Consider the following 13,633-nt stretch of genomic DNA (forward strand, 5'->3'; position numbering starts at 1 on the left):
AGACTTAAACCATTCTTAAATAATTTAATAAAGTTGTGGACTTAAAATTTGAGTCCGGAGAGTTGGGAGAAAAAACAATTTGAGTTTGGACAAAATCCAAATAATCAATTTTTGGAGGGAGGAAATTTGGATTTAGCCTCTCATAAATTGGAAAAGGCCCAATAGCCAAAGAGAAGGAGATAAAAGAATCATAGGACCACATGATGGGCAACGTATGGGTAGGTTTGTTTTTAATTTTTGTTAATTTTTGGGCTGGGCTTATAACCCTGTAGGGTTTGTTTTGTGTTTTTTCGAAAATTTTTGGGCTGGGCAAGCACTCAGCCAGCCCTGTGCACAGCCCCGCCGCTCGCAGCTCAAAGCATACAAGCAGTGCTGCTAGGTTTTCTCAGTTAGGCTACCATGGCGATAGATAGCGGAACCAAGGAGCAGTCGCACAAGGAACATCGGTCCAGGCAGTCGGGGGCCAAGGCCGACAAGAAGAAGCGTGACACTTCCCAAAATGGGAAGAAGCAAAACCCTAAAGCATTTGCTTTTAGCTCAACTGTGAAAGCCAAGCGTCTTCAATCTCGCTCGGTCGAGAAAGAGCAGCGCAGGCTTCATGTCCCAACCATTGATCGTTCCTATGGCGAACAACCTCCATATGTTGTTCTGGTGCATGGACCTCCCAAGGTATATATAGTACATCTAGTCAGTGCAATAACTTACCTGCATCTCACTCAGACTGCTGTTAATTTGTTCGAACTAATATTTTTTTGTTCAATTCCTTATTTTTGATTTCTAGGTTGGCAAGTCTTTGTTAATTAAGTCGCTTGTAAAGCATTATACCAAACATAATTTACCAGAGGTTCGAGGCCCGATTACCATTGTTTCAGGTGCCATGCTTCATGTTTTTCTGATATTGCAATAATTTGATTTAATTTAATATTAGGTTGAGCACTGTTCGTTAAATGCTTGATTGATTGCTTGTGTTAGGGAAGCAAAGGCGGGTACAGTTTGTGGAGTGCCCAAATGATATCAATGGTATGATTGATGCTGCAAAGTTTGCTGATTTAGCATTGCTTCTTATAGATGGAAGCTACGGTTTTGAAATGGTGAGACTTGTGACAATTAATTTTGTTATTTTTTCTTCTACTGTTTCCACGTGGATGGCTTAAACTTCAATGGAAATCCTGACGCTAACAAAATGTTGTACCCTTTTGTTTGTTAAAAATGTCTATGAATTTAACTCCTGTCATACATATCAAACAAACACACGTGCTCGTGTGCAGGCACAACACCCACACTCATAGATTTCATTATTATGTATCGGGAGATGACTCTGCTTGAATATTTAATAGGTGGATGTTCTGGATTTCTTGATACATTCTTTATTGGTCTGATTTCTTTTTCAAGGATTTATTGGTCTGATATCTTTTTTCATCAATATGATGTCAAGACATTTATATTATAATATTGTATTGCCTTAATTTCCTTTACAGGAGACATTTGAATTCCTGAATATATTGCAAGTTCATGGGTTCCCAAAGGTTATGGGAGTTCTTACTCACCTTGATAAGTTTAAAGATGTAAAGAAATTGAAGAAAACAAAGCAACACCTCAAACATCGTTTCTGGACTGAAATATACGATGGAGCTAAATTGTTTTATTTATCTGGTCTCATTCATGGAAAGTAAGTAGCCACTTTCTGCACTGGATGATGCAGTCACTTGTGAAAGTTGACAACTGTTATTAGTTGGATTTTTATTTTATTAATTATATTCCCCCTGGTTTGATGAACAGGTATGTCAAACGTGAAATTCACAATCTGGCACGTTTCATATCTGTTATGAAGTTCCATCCTTTATCTTGGCGAACTGCTCATCCATATGTTTTAGTAGATCGTTTTGAAGATGTGACTCCTCCTGAAAAAGTGCGTTTGAATAATAAATGTGATAGAAATGTCACACTGTATGGTTATTTGCGGGGCTGTAACATGAAAAAAGGAACAAAGGTATGTGTTTGACTTATAAAGTTCTTGTCTTATTGCCTTTAGAAATCTATGTATTACAAATGAGTTTAATTGGAAGAAAAGACCATAACTCAGGTTGATGTACGGAGAGTTCCTTTTAGCTCTCCATGAATTCCAAATGCAGGGGTGAAGCCAGAAAATTCTTTTAGTGGGCAACTCCAAACAATAAAATTAGATTAAAAAAATGTTCAACAAAAGAGTTAAAAACTTAAGGGTATTGATTCATAGTAATTTTCATGCAGTACACATACAGTTGTCCCCAGTATATATGTTTTCTTGTTATCAAAGCATCCTAAGAAAATTTTCAGTTGAATATATTTGGGAGAACATATAAATAAATAAACAAACAAATTTGAATAAAAAAATGTGAAATTGTGACATCAATAACGGGTTAATTATATATAATTGTAATAGCAAATTAAAGATGTAAAGAACAATCCATGAAGGATGAAAAAAGGAAACCATTTTAGAATGCGAGCATCCAACCTAGAACCAATTGGCAATGGGTCTAGAGGCCCAAAATAATTTAAACTATTAAGGCAATGCTTACATTTCCAGTGGGATAATACTCTCAGTATGTGGAAAGAGAGGAAAGCTTTGACATCCTTATAACAAACTAGGCTTTGTCGTGACTTTTAGAAGGCGATCTTTAAGTGAAACTCCTTCAAATTTAGCAGTTAAGATGACTTAAATTTTCGGGTTGGTAACTTGGTGCCGCTTCTGTAATAGTCCCCTCTCCGCTAAAATAAAGAAGAAAGAATACATTGGATTATATGATTCATAGATGCATTATCTTGCTGTTTATTTTTTAATGATATATTGTTGTCTGATTTACATTGTGTATCAGATTCATATTGCAGGTGTTGGGGATTACAGTTTAGCTGGTATGACAGGCTTAGCTGATCCTTGCCCTTTACCCTCAGCTGCCAAAAAGAAGGGACTGCGTGATAAGGAAAAACTGTTTTATGCACCCATGTCTGGACTTGGGGATCTCCTGTATGATAAAGATGCTGTCTACATAAACATAAATGACCACTTTGTGCAGTTTTCCAATGTTGATGAAAAGGGCGAAGCAACAAATGAAGGTCCAATTTATTATTATTTATTTTTAATTTTATAATTTTAAAAATTTGTTTTCTTATTCATATTTGTATGTGTGGGTGAGGATTTGAAAGGATACATTCATGTTCAAATATTTGAAAGGATTTGAAAGGATACATTCATTTAGTTTGATTCCATGTTGTTTATCTGGTACAAATATTTGTTTTTCTTAGACATCTTTTGAGTTTTCCTTATATAGGAAAAGTTTCTATTTCTCTTTCTGCAACTGCCACCAATTTTAAAAGTTGATACTCATGTTCCCGTGTAACAGGAAAGCACCAAGATGTGGGTGTGGCTTTGGTTAAATCTCTTCAGAACACAAAATATTCAGTTGATGAAAAGTTAGAGGAGAGCTTCATTAATCTATTTAGTCGGAAGCCTAATTTATTGTCAAACGCTCAAAGTGATGGAAAAGATACCTATGAATCTAGAGAAGAGATCCGTATGATAGAGCCCTTAGAGGAATATCAGTCTGGGGAAGCAATCAAAGGTGATGGTTCTGCTGAAGAAAGCAATGCGGAGGATTCTGACGGTTCAGAATCAGAATCTTCAGATAAGAATGAAGCAGCTTGTAAAGATGCATCAGATCAAGATGCTAATCTTAAAGATCACTTGAAGGAACATGTGGAGTTTCATGGTGGAAGGTCAAGGAGAAAAGTTATATTTGGAAATGACCTTGATCATAACGATATGGAGGTGAACAAAGCTAAACTCATTATCTCTGTTGAATAGAACCATGATTTGGAGAAGAAAAAATATTTTGTTTGTGTTTATGTGTGTGTGATGTTAGAGGATACTTGAAGTTCACTTGCGTAGGCTCATGCACATTAAACAGCTTTGATGTTTTCGTTACTTTGGTGTTTGCATGTTCATGTTATTACTCACATGGCTTAATAGTGTTTTAAGATAACTTCAGCGACTATTAAATACTTATAATCTAATGTGCTATTATATTTCTTGTTTTTTCATGTCTGATCCTCGTGGGTTACTTGCTCATGATTCACTGATACTAAACACTACATTTTTGCTTTTGTGGACTGTACCATCTGTAGATTCTCGTTAAATGCATAATAGATGTTATAACTTTTACTACTTCTACTAGTTGTCATATCCTTTTCACCTTTCAGGTTATGAACAGTATAAGTAGTGGAAACCAGAAATGTCTATACATTGAGCGTCCATGATCTTCTTTAATATTACTCAGGTTCTATGCATATTCTTCCATTATAGGATTCAGATTTTGAGGCTGAAGATGATGGTGATGACAACAATGATGATGATATTCAGGCATCTTCTGGTTCAGATTCTGAGGAAGATGAAGATGTTCATGAAACAGATGGTACATTTACTCCCAATTTGCAAATTTGTTGTAGGTTGTAATATTCTTATTTTCTGAGCAAGAAGTACTCTGCTTATCTTTTGTATTAGATGCAACCTTCTCTGGTGAACGGTCTGTAATGCCAAAACCCAATATTATATATGTTGATAACAATTAAGTATGTATAAGAAAATGGTATATAACTGTAAATGTTATCCTTCGATTGCTTACACATTTTAATGTCTCAAATTATAGATTTCCCAGTGACTTCCCATTATCTAATTTTATCTCCCCCTTTTTTTGTGGCCTCATACTAGATGAGATAGGGAACATTGCAAAGTGGAAAGAATCTTTGGTAGAAAGGACGTCCTCAAGACAAACTATTAACCTTATGCAACTTGTATATGGGAAATCTACATCAATGCGAACAACATCTATCAATGAACATGATAGTAGTGCAGATGATGAAAGTGATGGAGATGATTTTTTTAAGCCAAAAGGAGAAGTAAACAAGGTTTGTTTGGACACTACTTTTCATATCTCGCCGTAAGTGGCGCATTCTTTTTAATGCCAGAGGGATTTATGTTTCTTTCCAATCTGAAATAAATTATTGGGGTAACCTTCATAACTGAAGTGAGCGCTGTCATATTATCATTTTTGTTTGTTTATTGCAGAAACATGGAGGAATAGAAGGTGGAAATTGGAATATCGAGGACTGTTCCAAATTCACAAATTATTCAAATCTCAAAGACTGGAAAGAGGAAAAGCTTAGGGAGGGTATTCGTGATCGTTTTGTTACTGGTGATTGGTCGAAAGCTTCTCAAAGAAATCAAGCTGCAGAGGCTAAAGTTTTAGATGATGATGCTGTCTATGGTGACTTTGAAGATTTAGAAACTGGTGAGAAGCATGATGGGAATCATACAGATGATGCAAGCAATGATGTAAACCACAAGGAAGATGATTTGGCCAAAGAGGAGCGGAGGCTGAAAAAGCTTGCTCTTCGTGCAAAGTTCAATGCTCAATATCCTTTTCACCCGAATATTTTATATATATATATACTTTTTCGAAGAATTACATATTGCTCTTCCGCCATACCCAAGGAAGAATTTGTTGATTGTTTTTTCTTTCGAGTTTGGAATTGGATGAAGCCGGGATATGATCTTCATTTAAGGTTCTGGGTTGTATTTTGCATTTGTCCATATATGACGTTCTAACAGTAGTTCTGTGTGTGAACATTTTTATTTTTCGTTTGGTCATATCTACTCTTTTGTATTTGTAGAGAATGTCTGAAATTACTTTTGTGCCCTTAATTTGATCTACATTTGATGGAGCTGAGTCCTCTGAAGAGGAGCTTGAGAGTAAACATGAAGGCAAGTCTGGTCATGATCAATCCAAAGAAAGTGGCTATTTTGACAAGGTAAACTTTCTCGCATATATTTAAGATTGTTTTGCACGATACAAGGTAGTGAGAGCTCATGCCTAGTTCTTCCAGCTGAAGGATGAGATTGAACTTCGGAAGCAAATGAATATAGCTGAACTCAATGACCTGGATGACGCCACCCGATTAGAGATAGAGGGTTTCCGGACAGGGACTTACCTACGGTTGGAGGTTCATGATGTCCCTTATGAGATGGTTGAATATTTTGACCCCTGTCATCCTATTTTGGTTGGAGGAATTGGTCTTGGTGAAGAAAATGTTGGACACATGCAGGTTAGTGTACATTATAAATATTCAATATTTTTTTTTTTTTTGTTTTATACTAGCCTGCCCAGTGCACGTGTAAGATAGCTCCCATATTTTATGATATTGAATAGTCAGTGGGTGGTTGTGTTTTAGTCAGGCCATTATGTTATTTATAGGGTGGTTTTAGTAACTTGGACACCAATTACAGTTATTGGGTGAAATAGAGTGACACCCTATCAGGTGTTCACTTTATATAATAGATAGATGGATAGCAATGATGTGCTATTATGTTATTAACCACTGGTGTTGCTAGCATTTATGTCATGAATGTAAAATTGCATTAAATAGACTAGGGTTTAGAATATATTTACAAATTTAATACACTTCTTTGCCATTTGAAATTTACTTCAACTTAGCACTAATGCTCTTATCAGCTGGCTGGCTCCATAAATTTGGCAATTTTGTTTTGTTACATTATATATTATTTTTCATTTACTCCACGGGTCCCAATTAATATATTTACAATATGATAAAGCTTGAAGTGAATGAAGGCTGCTTCTCTGATAGATGTTCATGGTTCCTTATGGGCTCAATGTTCTTATATATTTGAAGAATTTTCATTTCATCAGATGTTGTGTTCCGTCTATTTCAGGCCAGATTAAAGCGGCATAGATGGCACAAGAAAGTACTTAAGACTAGTGATCCTATTATTGTTTCTATTGGGTGGAGGCGGTACCAAACAATACCTGTTTATGCTATTGAAGATCGCAATGGAAGACATTGCATGCTTAAGTACACTCCCGAACACATGCATTGCCTTGCAATGTTTTGGGGCCCACTTACCCCTCCTAATACTGGTGTGGTTGCTTTCCAGAATTTATCAAACAATCAGGTTTGACAAGTTTCCTTTTTTTTTTTTTTTTTTTTCCTTCTTTCTTTATGTTTCTTACATCTCTTAGAAAGTTTTAGGATTAGCAAAGGGAAAGCTTTGAATTTTTTCCATTTAAGATTTATCTAATGAGGACTAAGTTGAGGATTAAACTTTAGGATCACATATGAGGCCCACCTTTCAATGTGGTGCCATGATTTGAACCATGCATTTTATGGGTTCTCTTCCAAAAATATTCCCTACAAAAAATATCCAAATCAAACGATTGTTTAGTCATTTAATTGTGTGATCTAATATACGGAAAAAGACAATGCGACGATCATGCAATGATAAATGATATTCAAATAGATTAATCATTCATGATATGGCTGATTTTTTTTTTTCTTTCCAGATATGAGATTGAAAATGAACGATTTGAAACATGGAATATTTCTGTAAATATTCAGAATTCTAAAATCCTTGTTGTCTAACTTGTGTTAGATCTGACTAACTCAGATCAATAGATTCTTACTTATATTGGGACATAATGGCATGAAAATGACATGCCCTCTATTTTTAATTTTTTTTTTCATGAATAGGGCTGCATCAGGCTTTAGCTTCTGAAGGAAGAAAAATGAGAGCTTTGAACAGGTCACTAGGAGCTTAAATTCATTTTTGTCAGTGGCATTGAGCTCCTGATGCTTATTTAAGAATTGAACATTAGTGCCCTTCTCCTGTGTGCATAAATTGCTAATGTGTAAAGAATTATTTTTAAATATTGGACCTTTGTACATCTGATGGCCATTAAATAGCATAAGCATCCTATGCGCATTACCTTTATTCATGTGCTTAGGAGAACGATAAGGTCAGTTTTTAGGAAATATGGAGCCCTGTGCAAAAATAAAAAATGTGGCTCTTTTAAACCTCCTCACAAAAAAACCACAATTTTTGTTGTCATGTTTTGGTATCATACTTTAACAAAACAATGAACAAGATAATTTAATGTAAAGGCAAAGGGTTAAATTAAGGAATCAAAGTTCAACTTAAAATTGATATACACACACACACACACACAAAATGACCAAAAAATGGCTAGCACGCCACAATCGCTGAGCACCTTGGCTTCCTAGTTCCATGCCCCAGAAAATTTCTGTTTTGTATGTCTCTTTATAACGAATTTAATCCAGTTTTCTGCACTTTATTGAGCTACAGTACATTTAGGTACATGATTTATTTATTTTTTTTTTGAAAGCGATAATCGGTAGAAAAAAGATACGAAAAGAAGTAAGGAAGGGACACATAATTTATCCTTGGTGTTTTGCTGAAGTACTGGTTATGCTAGTTTCTCTCTTGTAAAATACAATTTTTAGTTAACCAGCCTAGACTTTGAAGTTGGAATGCTTCGGATTTGATCCTTGTGATAACAATGTATTTCATGTAAGTAGATTTTGTGGAGACCACTTTGTAGATCAATAATGTGTTTCCTTTTATTGCTTAAATTCTATATTGTGTGTGTGTTTTATTTATTTATTTATATTTTGCTTAGTGGGTCTACTAAGCCTTTGGTAAATTAGTCTATTTTAAGTGCCCATCCCCCTCTCGTTCTGCCATCTCAAAGAAAAAACACTAGTCATTTAAAAAAAGACCATGTGCTCGTTTATATTTCCCTTTTTGTTTAACTTTGTCAAATTTTATGCTTATACCGTGTTCTTTGTTCTTAAGCTAGTTTCTTTGGTCTGGCAGGCACAATTTAGGATCACAGCAACAGCAGTTGTGCTTGAGTTCAACCATGCATCACGAATAGTGAAGAAACTCAAACTAGTTGGTCACCCCTGCAAGATATTCAAGAACACTGCACTTGTAAAAGATATGTTCACCTCAGATCTTGAAATAGCTCGGTTTGAAGGAGCTGCTGTTCGAACTGTCAGTGGCATTCGGGGGCAGGTGAAAAAGGTATGCTTGTTTGATGTTGAAATTTATATATATATGTGCGTGTGATTTTTTATTTGTCCATGTGGATTTTGGCAGTCGAATATTTATTCTGGCAATTAAACTCAAATATATAAAAGCATGAATTAGCTGTCTTCTAACTGGGATGGTTTTCATTTCATCTTTACTCATGAGCTGGTGTTGGTACTGAGTTGTGCATACTATAGGTAACAGAAACGTTTCTGATGCCTTCACTGTAATTAATGTTCTGAGCATGGATAGGCATATTTGAATATTTCCTTATATGACCCATTATGCTAATTTAATTGAATTTTAATAATTGTAATATTGACAGGCTGCAAAAGAAGAAATTGGTAACCAGCCGAAAAAGATGGGTGGACAACCAAAAGAAGGGATTGCTAGGTGCACCTTTGAGGATAAAATTAAGATGAGTGACATTGTATTTTTGCGTGCTTGGACCCAAGTTGAAGTTCCTCAATTTTACAACCCATTGACAACATCACTGCAACCTCGTGATAAGACCTGGCAAGGGATGAAAACTACTGCTGAATTGAGGAGAGAACATAATATTCCTATTCCTGTTAACAAAGATTCGCTTTACAAGGTAATCTATGATGTGTGGGCCTCAAAGTGAGGCTGCTTACTGCAGCAGTACATGGTTTTTCTCTCAATTCTGCCCATGGAGTACTGCTTGTTTTCTTTCTTTAGCTTTTCTTTTTTTTTTCAATGGTACTTAATTTTTTATTTATTTTTCATTTGTTTGTGTCAACAGCCAATTGAAAGGAAGCTGAAGAAGTTCAACCCATTGGTGATTCCTAAGTCATTGCAGGCTGCTTTGCCATTTGCATCAAAGCCTAAGGATATACCCATTAGAGGAAGGCCACTTCTTGAAAATAGAAGAGCTGTTGTCATGGAGCCTCATGAACGGAAAGTTCATGCTCTTGTTCAACATCTTCGATTAATTAGAAATGAGAAGGTATGCACCTTAAGACAAATATTCCGTTTGAACACTCGTGCCAAATGCATGATTGATGGTTAAATTTGTTGGAAAGCCAAATTGGGTATGTAACACCAATACAGAGTCCCAACTTAGAGGTGTTTGTTTGAATAACCGCACCATTACTTTGGAAGAGGATTACTTTTGAGTTTTGGCAATGGAGCTTGCATAAACACCTTTGAGGCAAACCTCAGACTATCCCTGAAGTGTTGCACCAATTTAATGTTACCCTTTCCTGGACTTGCTTTAATACTAGTGTTAGTGTATATGAATTTTAATATTCTATTTTGCTGATTTTTTTTTTTTTTTTTTCTTTCCGTTTGATGGCGCTTCTATATTGCTGATTTTTAAGATGGCTCATACTATATCATACTCTTCACTTTACCAGGCTTTTAATTTATTTCTATTTTTACTTTTTGTGGAGAAAACTTGTAGGCCTAGTGTAGAGAGCATGCATTATGTTGGCTTTATACTAGAGCGCATATATAGCTGAAAGTATATTTCTTTATTTTTGTTTTGAAGACTCATTTGTGCAGTTCTGTAACATTTTCCGATGGAAATTTTCCTATTATTTTGAAAGTATTTTAACTTCGCTTTGGCTTTTGCAGATGAAAAAGCGCAAGCTTAAGGATGATAAAAAAAGGAAAGAAACTGAAGTGCAGAAAGCCAAAGAAGAGCAGTTGTCAAAAAAGCGTCAGAGGGAAGAACGGCGGGAGAGATATCGGGAGCAAGACAAACTGAAGAAGAAAATCAGGAGAAATGCAGAGGACTGATGGATGCACAAATTTTTGCGAACTGTTTATGTGGCTTGGGGAAACTGGGTCATTGTGCTTGCCGAAAAGAAAGATAAGTGGTAGAGATACTCTAGGATTTGATACTATCTCAGAAACATGACCCTGATTACGGTTCTGACAGCCCCATTTGAGATAAATCGACGCGTGGGAATTGTCAATGTGCAATTTTGTAGTCATACCCTTCAACATGTATCATATGTTTGCTCTTGGCTTCTGAGTAGGTGTTTTTCTGGGTACATTGGAGGGATGGGACATTTATAGAAAGTTTTAATGCAATTAAATACAAAATTGAGATATTTAGTTATATATCCATTCTTAGCACTAATAATATAGATAAATATTACCTCATTTAATTTCTATAAACAAACTTAAAAAATGACAGCTGACACTATTAAATTTAATTTTGATTATTAAATTACTTTGATGTCTTACTAAGTGATTTTAATTCTTTTAAGGAGAAACTACGTAAAAACCCCCAACTTATAAGGTCATTTACGAGTTCATATCCGATTTTAGGGACATTTATCAATACATACTCTACGTCACGGAAATTCTACAATTTATCCTCTTCGTTAGCCAAACTGTTAGTAAGTCTATTAAATGTTGACGTGTCAAAAATGAGACTTATTTTTTGATGATGTGGACTTCCACGTGGATGAAAAAAACTAATAAATATTATGCACATGTTAAAAATAATTTTTAAATCATATTAAAATCATTATTAAAAAAAAAAAAAAAATCTCCTCTCTCTTCTCTAACCCAGCCAACCCTCTCTCCCTCCCGACTCAACCCCACCTCTCAGCCACCACTCTCTTGTCGCTGCCCAAAGAACCACCCAGCCACCTCCCAAAAACCACCAACCCAGCCACCGCCCAAAAGAATCCCGTGCCAATTCAAATGATGAAGACAAATTGGAGGGAAAAATTTGCAAACCCATGTCCGCCACCTCCTCCTCCCTCCCTTCACCATGAATACCCAAAAAACCCAGAAAAAAAAGCTGCACGAGGAGTGCGCCTGTTGAGGAGCTAACTCTAGAAATCCCATATCCCATTTTGCAGAAAAAAACAAAAACAAAAATTCAAGTTGAATTCTCATATGGGCCACCTCCTTTTCCTCTTAGAATAATTCCAGCAACAAGGGTGGGGAGGGGGGTGGGGTTCGCCCCAAAACCTGTTTCTAGCAGCAAGAGCTAGCCCTGGCAGGAGATGGGGCCCATGAAACCAGGTAAGATCTGTCTTAGTTTCAATTCGAGGTTGTTGATGTCAGCAACAAAAAATTTAAAAAAATAAAAACAAAAATCTACAAAAAATACAAAATATTTCATACATTTTTAAAAATAAATACTTAATTGTAGTTTTCACTTTCCACATTAAAATTCTATACAAATTTCTCTCCTCATATCTCATGTAAATAGTTATTACCATGCAATTGATGAAAACACCGTAACTTTTTGCAAGAACAGGAACTATTCATGCCCGGCAAATGACAAATAGGTAGAGTTGTTCTTAGTCCAACGTGTTTTTTTTATTAAGTTCATAATTTTAACGATCCATAACTTATCAAATTCTCATCTGGTTTTGAAATCGATTTGAGTTTGAACGGATTATGGTCCAAATCAAAACATTGTTGAGAGCGTTTGTCTTCAGCCAGCAATTCCTCCTTCAAAGACTTGCCCTCTTCAGCACATACCCGACTAGCAAGAATCTTGGCGTTGTTCTCGATACCCAATTGGGCCAACTTCTCGTTTCCATCGTCGTCTTTCAAGACTTTGCCTGCACATATGAAATTGATTGAGTTGCTTTCGCAGTTTGATCGCTTTGCAACCTCTTCTCCCAACATGGGTACGATCGCAGTTTCATCAGAAACAGCACCCATGAGGAAAAACACAATCCCAATTCTCCAAATTCAATGAAATTAAATAAAAAATGCAGAGTTTGAGAGCTCACTTGCAGAAAAAGAATAAAGAATCACAGTAACACAACCAAATCCCAGCGTCATCCCTAAATCCTCTTAGCAAACCCCACATCCACACTCCCCAGCAACCCACACCCCACATCTAGCCGGCCCCTTGAAATTCGCTAACCCATCGCCTCTCATCCAAAATCCCGACCCCAGCTTTGGATTTGGTTGCAGTATTCGCTTAAGAGAGAGAGAGAGAGAGAGAGAGAGAGAGAGTGGTGTGGTTGCTGATATCCCGGGGCTCCGATTAATTAACACATTTAATTGATTTATTTAATATAAATTTAACTTTTTTTAAAACATTCAAAAAAACAAATATTTTTTAATTAATTTTTCGTCAACGTGGAAGTTCATGTCATCAAAAAATGGGTCTCACTTTTGACACGTCTGCATTTAACGGACTTACTAACAGTTTGGCTAACAGAGGGGGCAAATTGTAGAGTTTCCGTAACGTTGAGTGTAACAACTTGATCCTAAATTACTAGTTAAATATTAAATTATTCAAGAAAAAGACAATTTTACTCCGGAAATATTGAAATAATTTAAGAGTTGACTTTTTATTCGGGGAGATTAAATAATTAAAATAAGAGGAAGTAAATTTACATGAGAAAATAAAGTGAAATAACAATAAAATAAAATTATTTGAATTAATTTAGGCTTTTGAAAATTAAAGATATTATTTAATATAAAAAGGGGCAAAAATATCATTTTAAGTTCGGGAAGAAATTTGAAAATTTCGATTGTACTGTTAGAACACATCGAGATGAGTCCGTAGATACGTAGTGGGCTTAGATCCGAATTGTAACGAGAGATACAATCAAAATTCAAGTAGGGGCAAAATCGTAATTGTGCCAAATTGGTTTTTAAAACCAAAATCTGTCTCTCTCGGGTGCGACGACAACACCCCCCTCCCCCCCAAAATAGCACCTTCGATTTTTATGCTTGCCATCTCCT

At 35.8% G+C, this 13,633-nt stretch overlaps 1 protein-coding gene across 1 annotated transcript; it reads left to right on the forward strand.

The window, feature by feature from the left end:
• The first annotated feature begins 293 nt into the window (after positions 1-293).
• On the forward strand, positions 294-11,030 carry LOC117637096 (ribosome biogenesis protein BMS1 homolog). The gene is made up of 17 exons (XM_034371882.1): positions 294-669; positions 782-872; positions 973-1,091; positions 1,479-1,669; positions 1,780-1,990; positions 2,856-3,093; positions 3,381-3,805; positions 4,340-4,448; positions 4,745-4,941; positions 5,102-5,448; positions 5,748-5,844; positions 5,920-6,138; positions 6,764-7,003; positions 8,723-8,932; positions 9,264-9,533; positions 9,702-9,905; positions 10,535-11,030. The coding sequence occupies exons 1-17, from the start codon at positions 400-402 to the stop codon at positions 10,697-10,699; spliced, it is 3,603 nt and encodes a 1,200-aa protein (XP_034227773.1). The 5' UTR covers positions 294-399; the 3' UTR covers positions 10,700-11,030.
• The last annotated feature ends 2,603 nt before the right edge of the window (positions 11,031-13,633 follow it).

Source organism: Prunus dulcis, chromosome 8, assembly GCF_902201215.1.
Source record: "Prunus dulcis chromosome 8, ALMONDv2, whole genome shotgun sequence".
Classification (NCBI taxonomy): Eukaryota; Viridiplantae; Streptophyta; class Magnoliopsida; order Rosales; family Rosaceae; genus Prunus; species Prunus dulcis.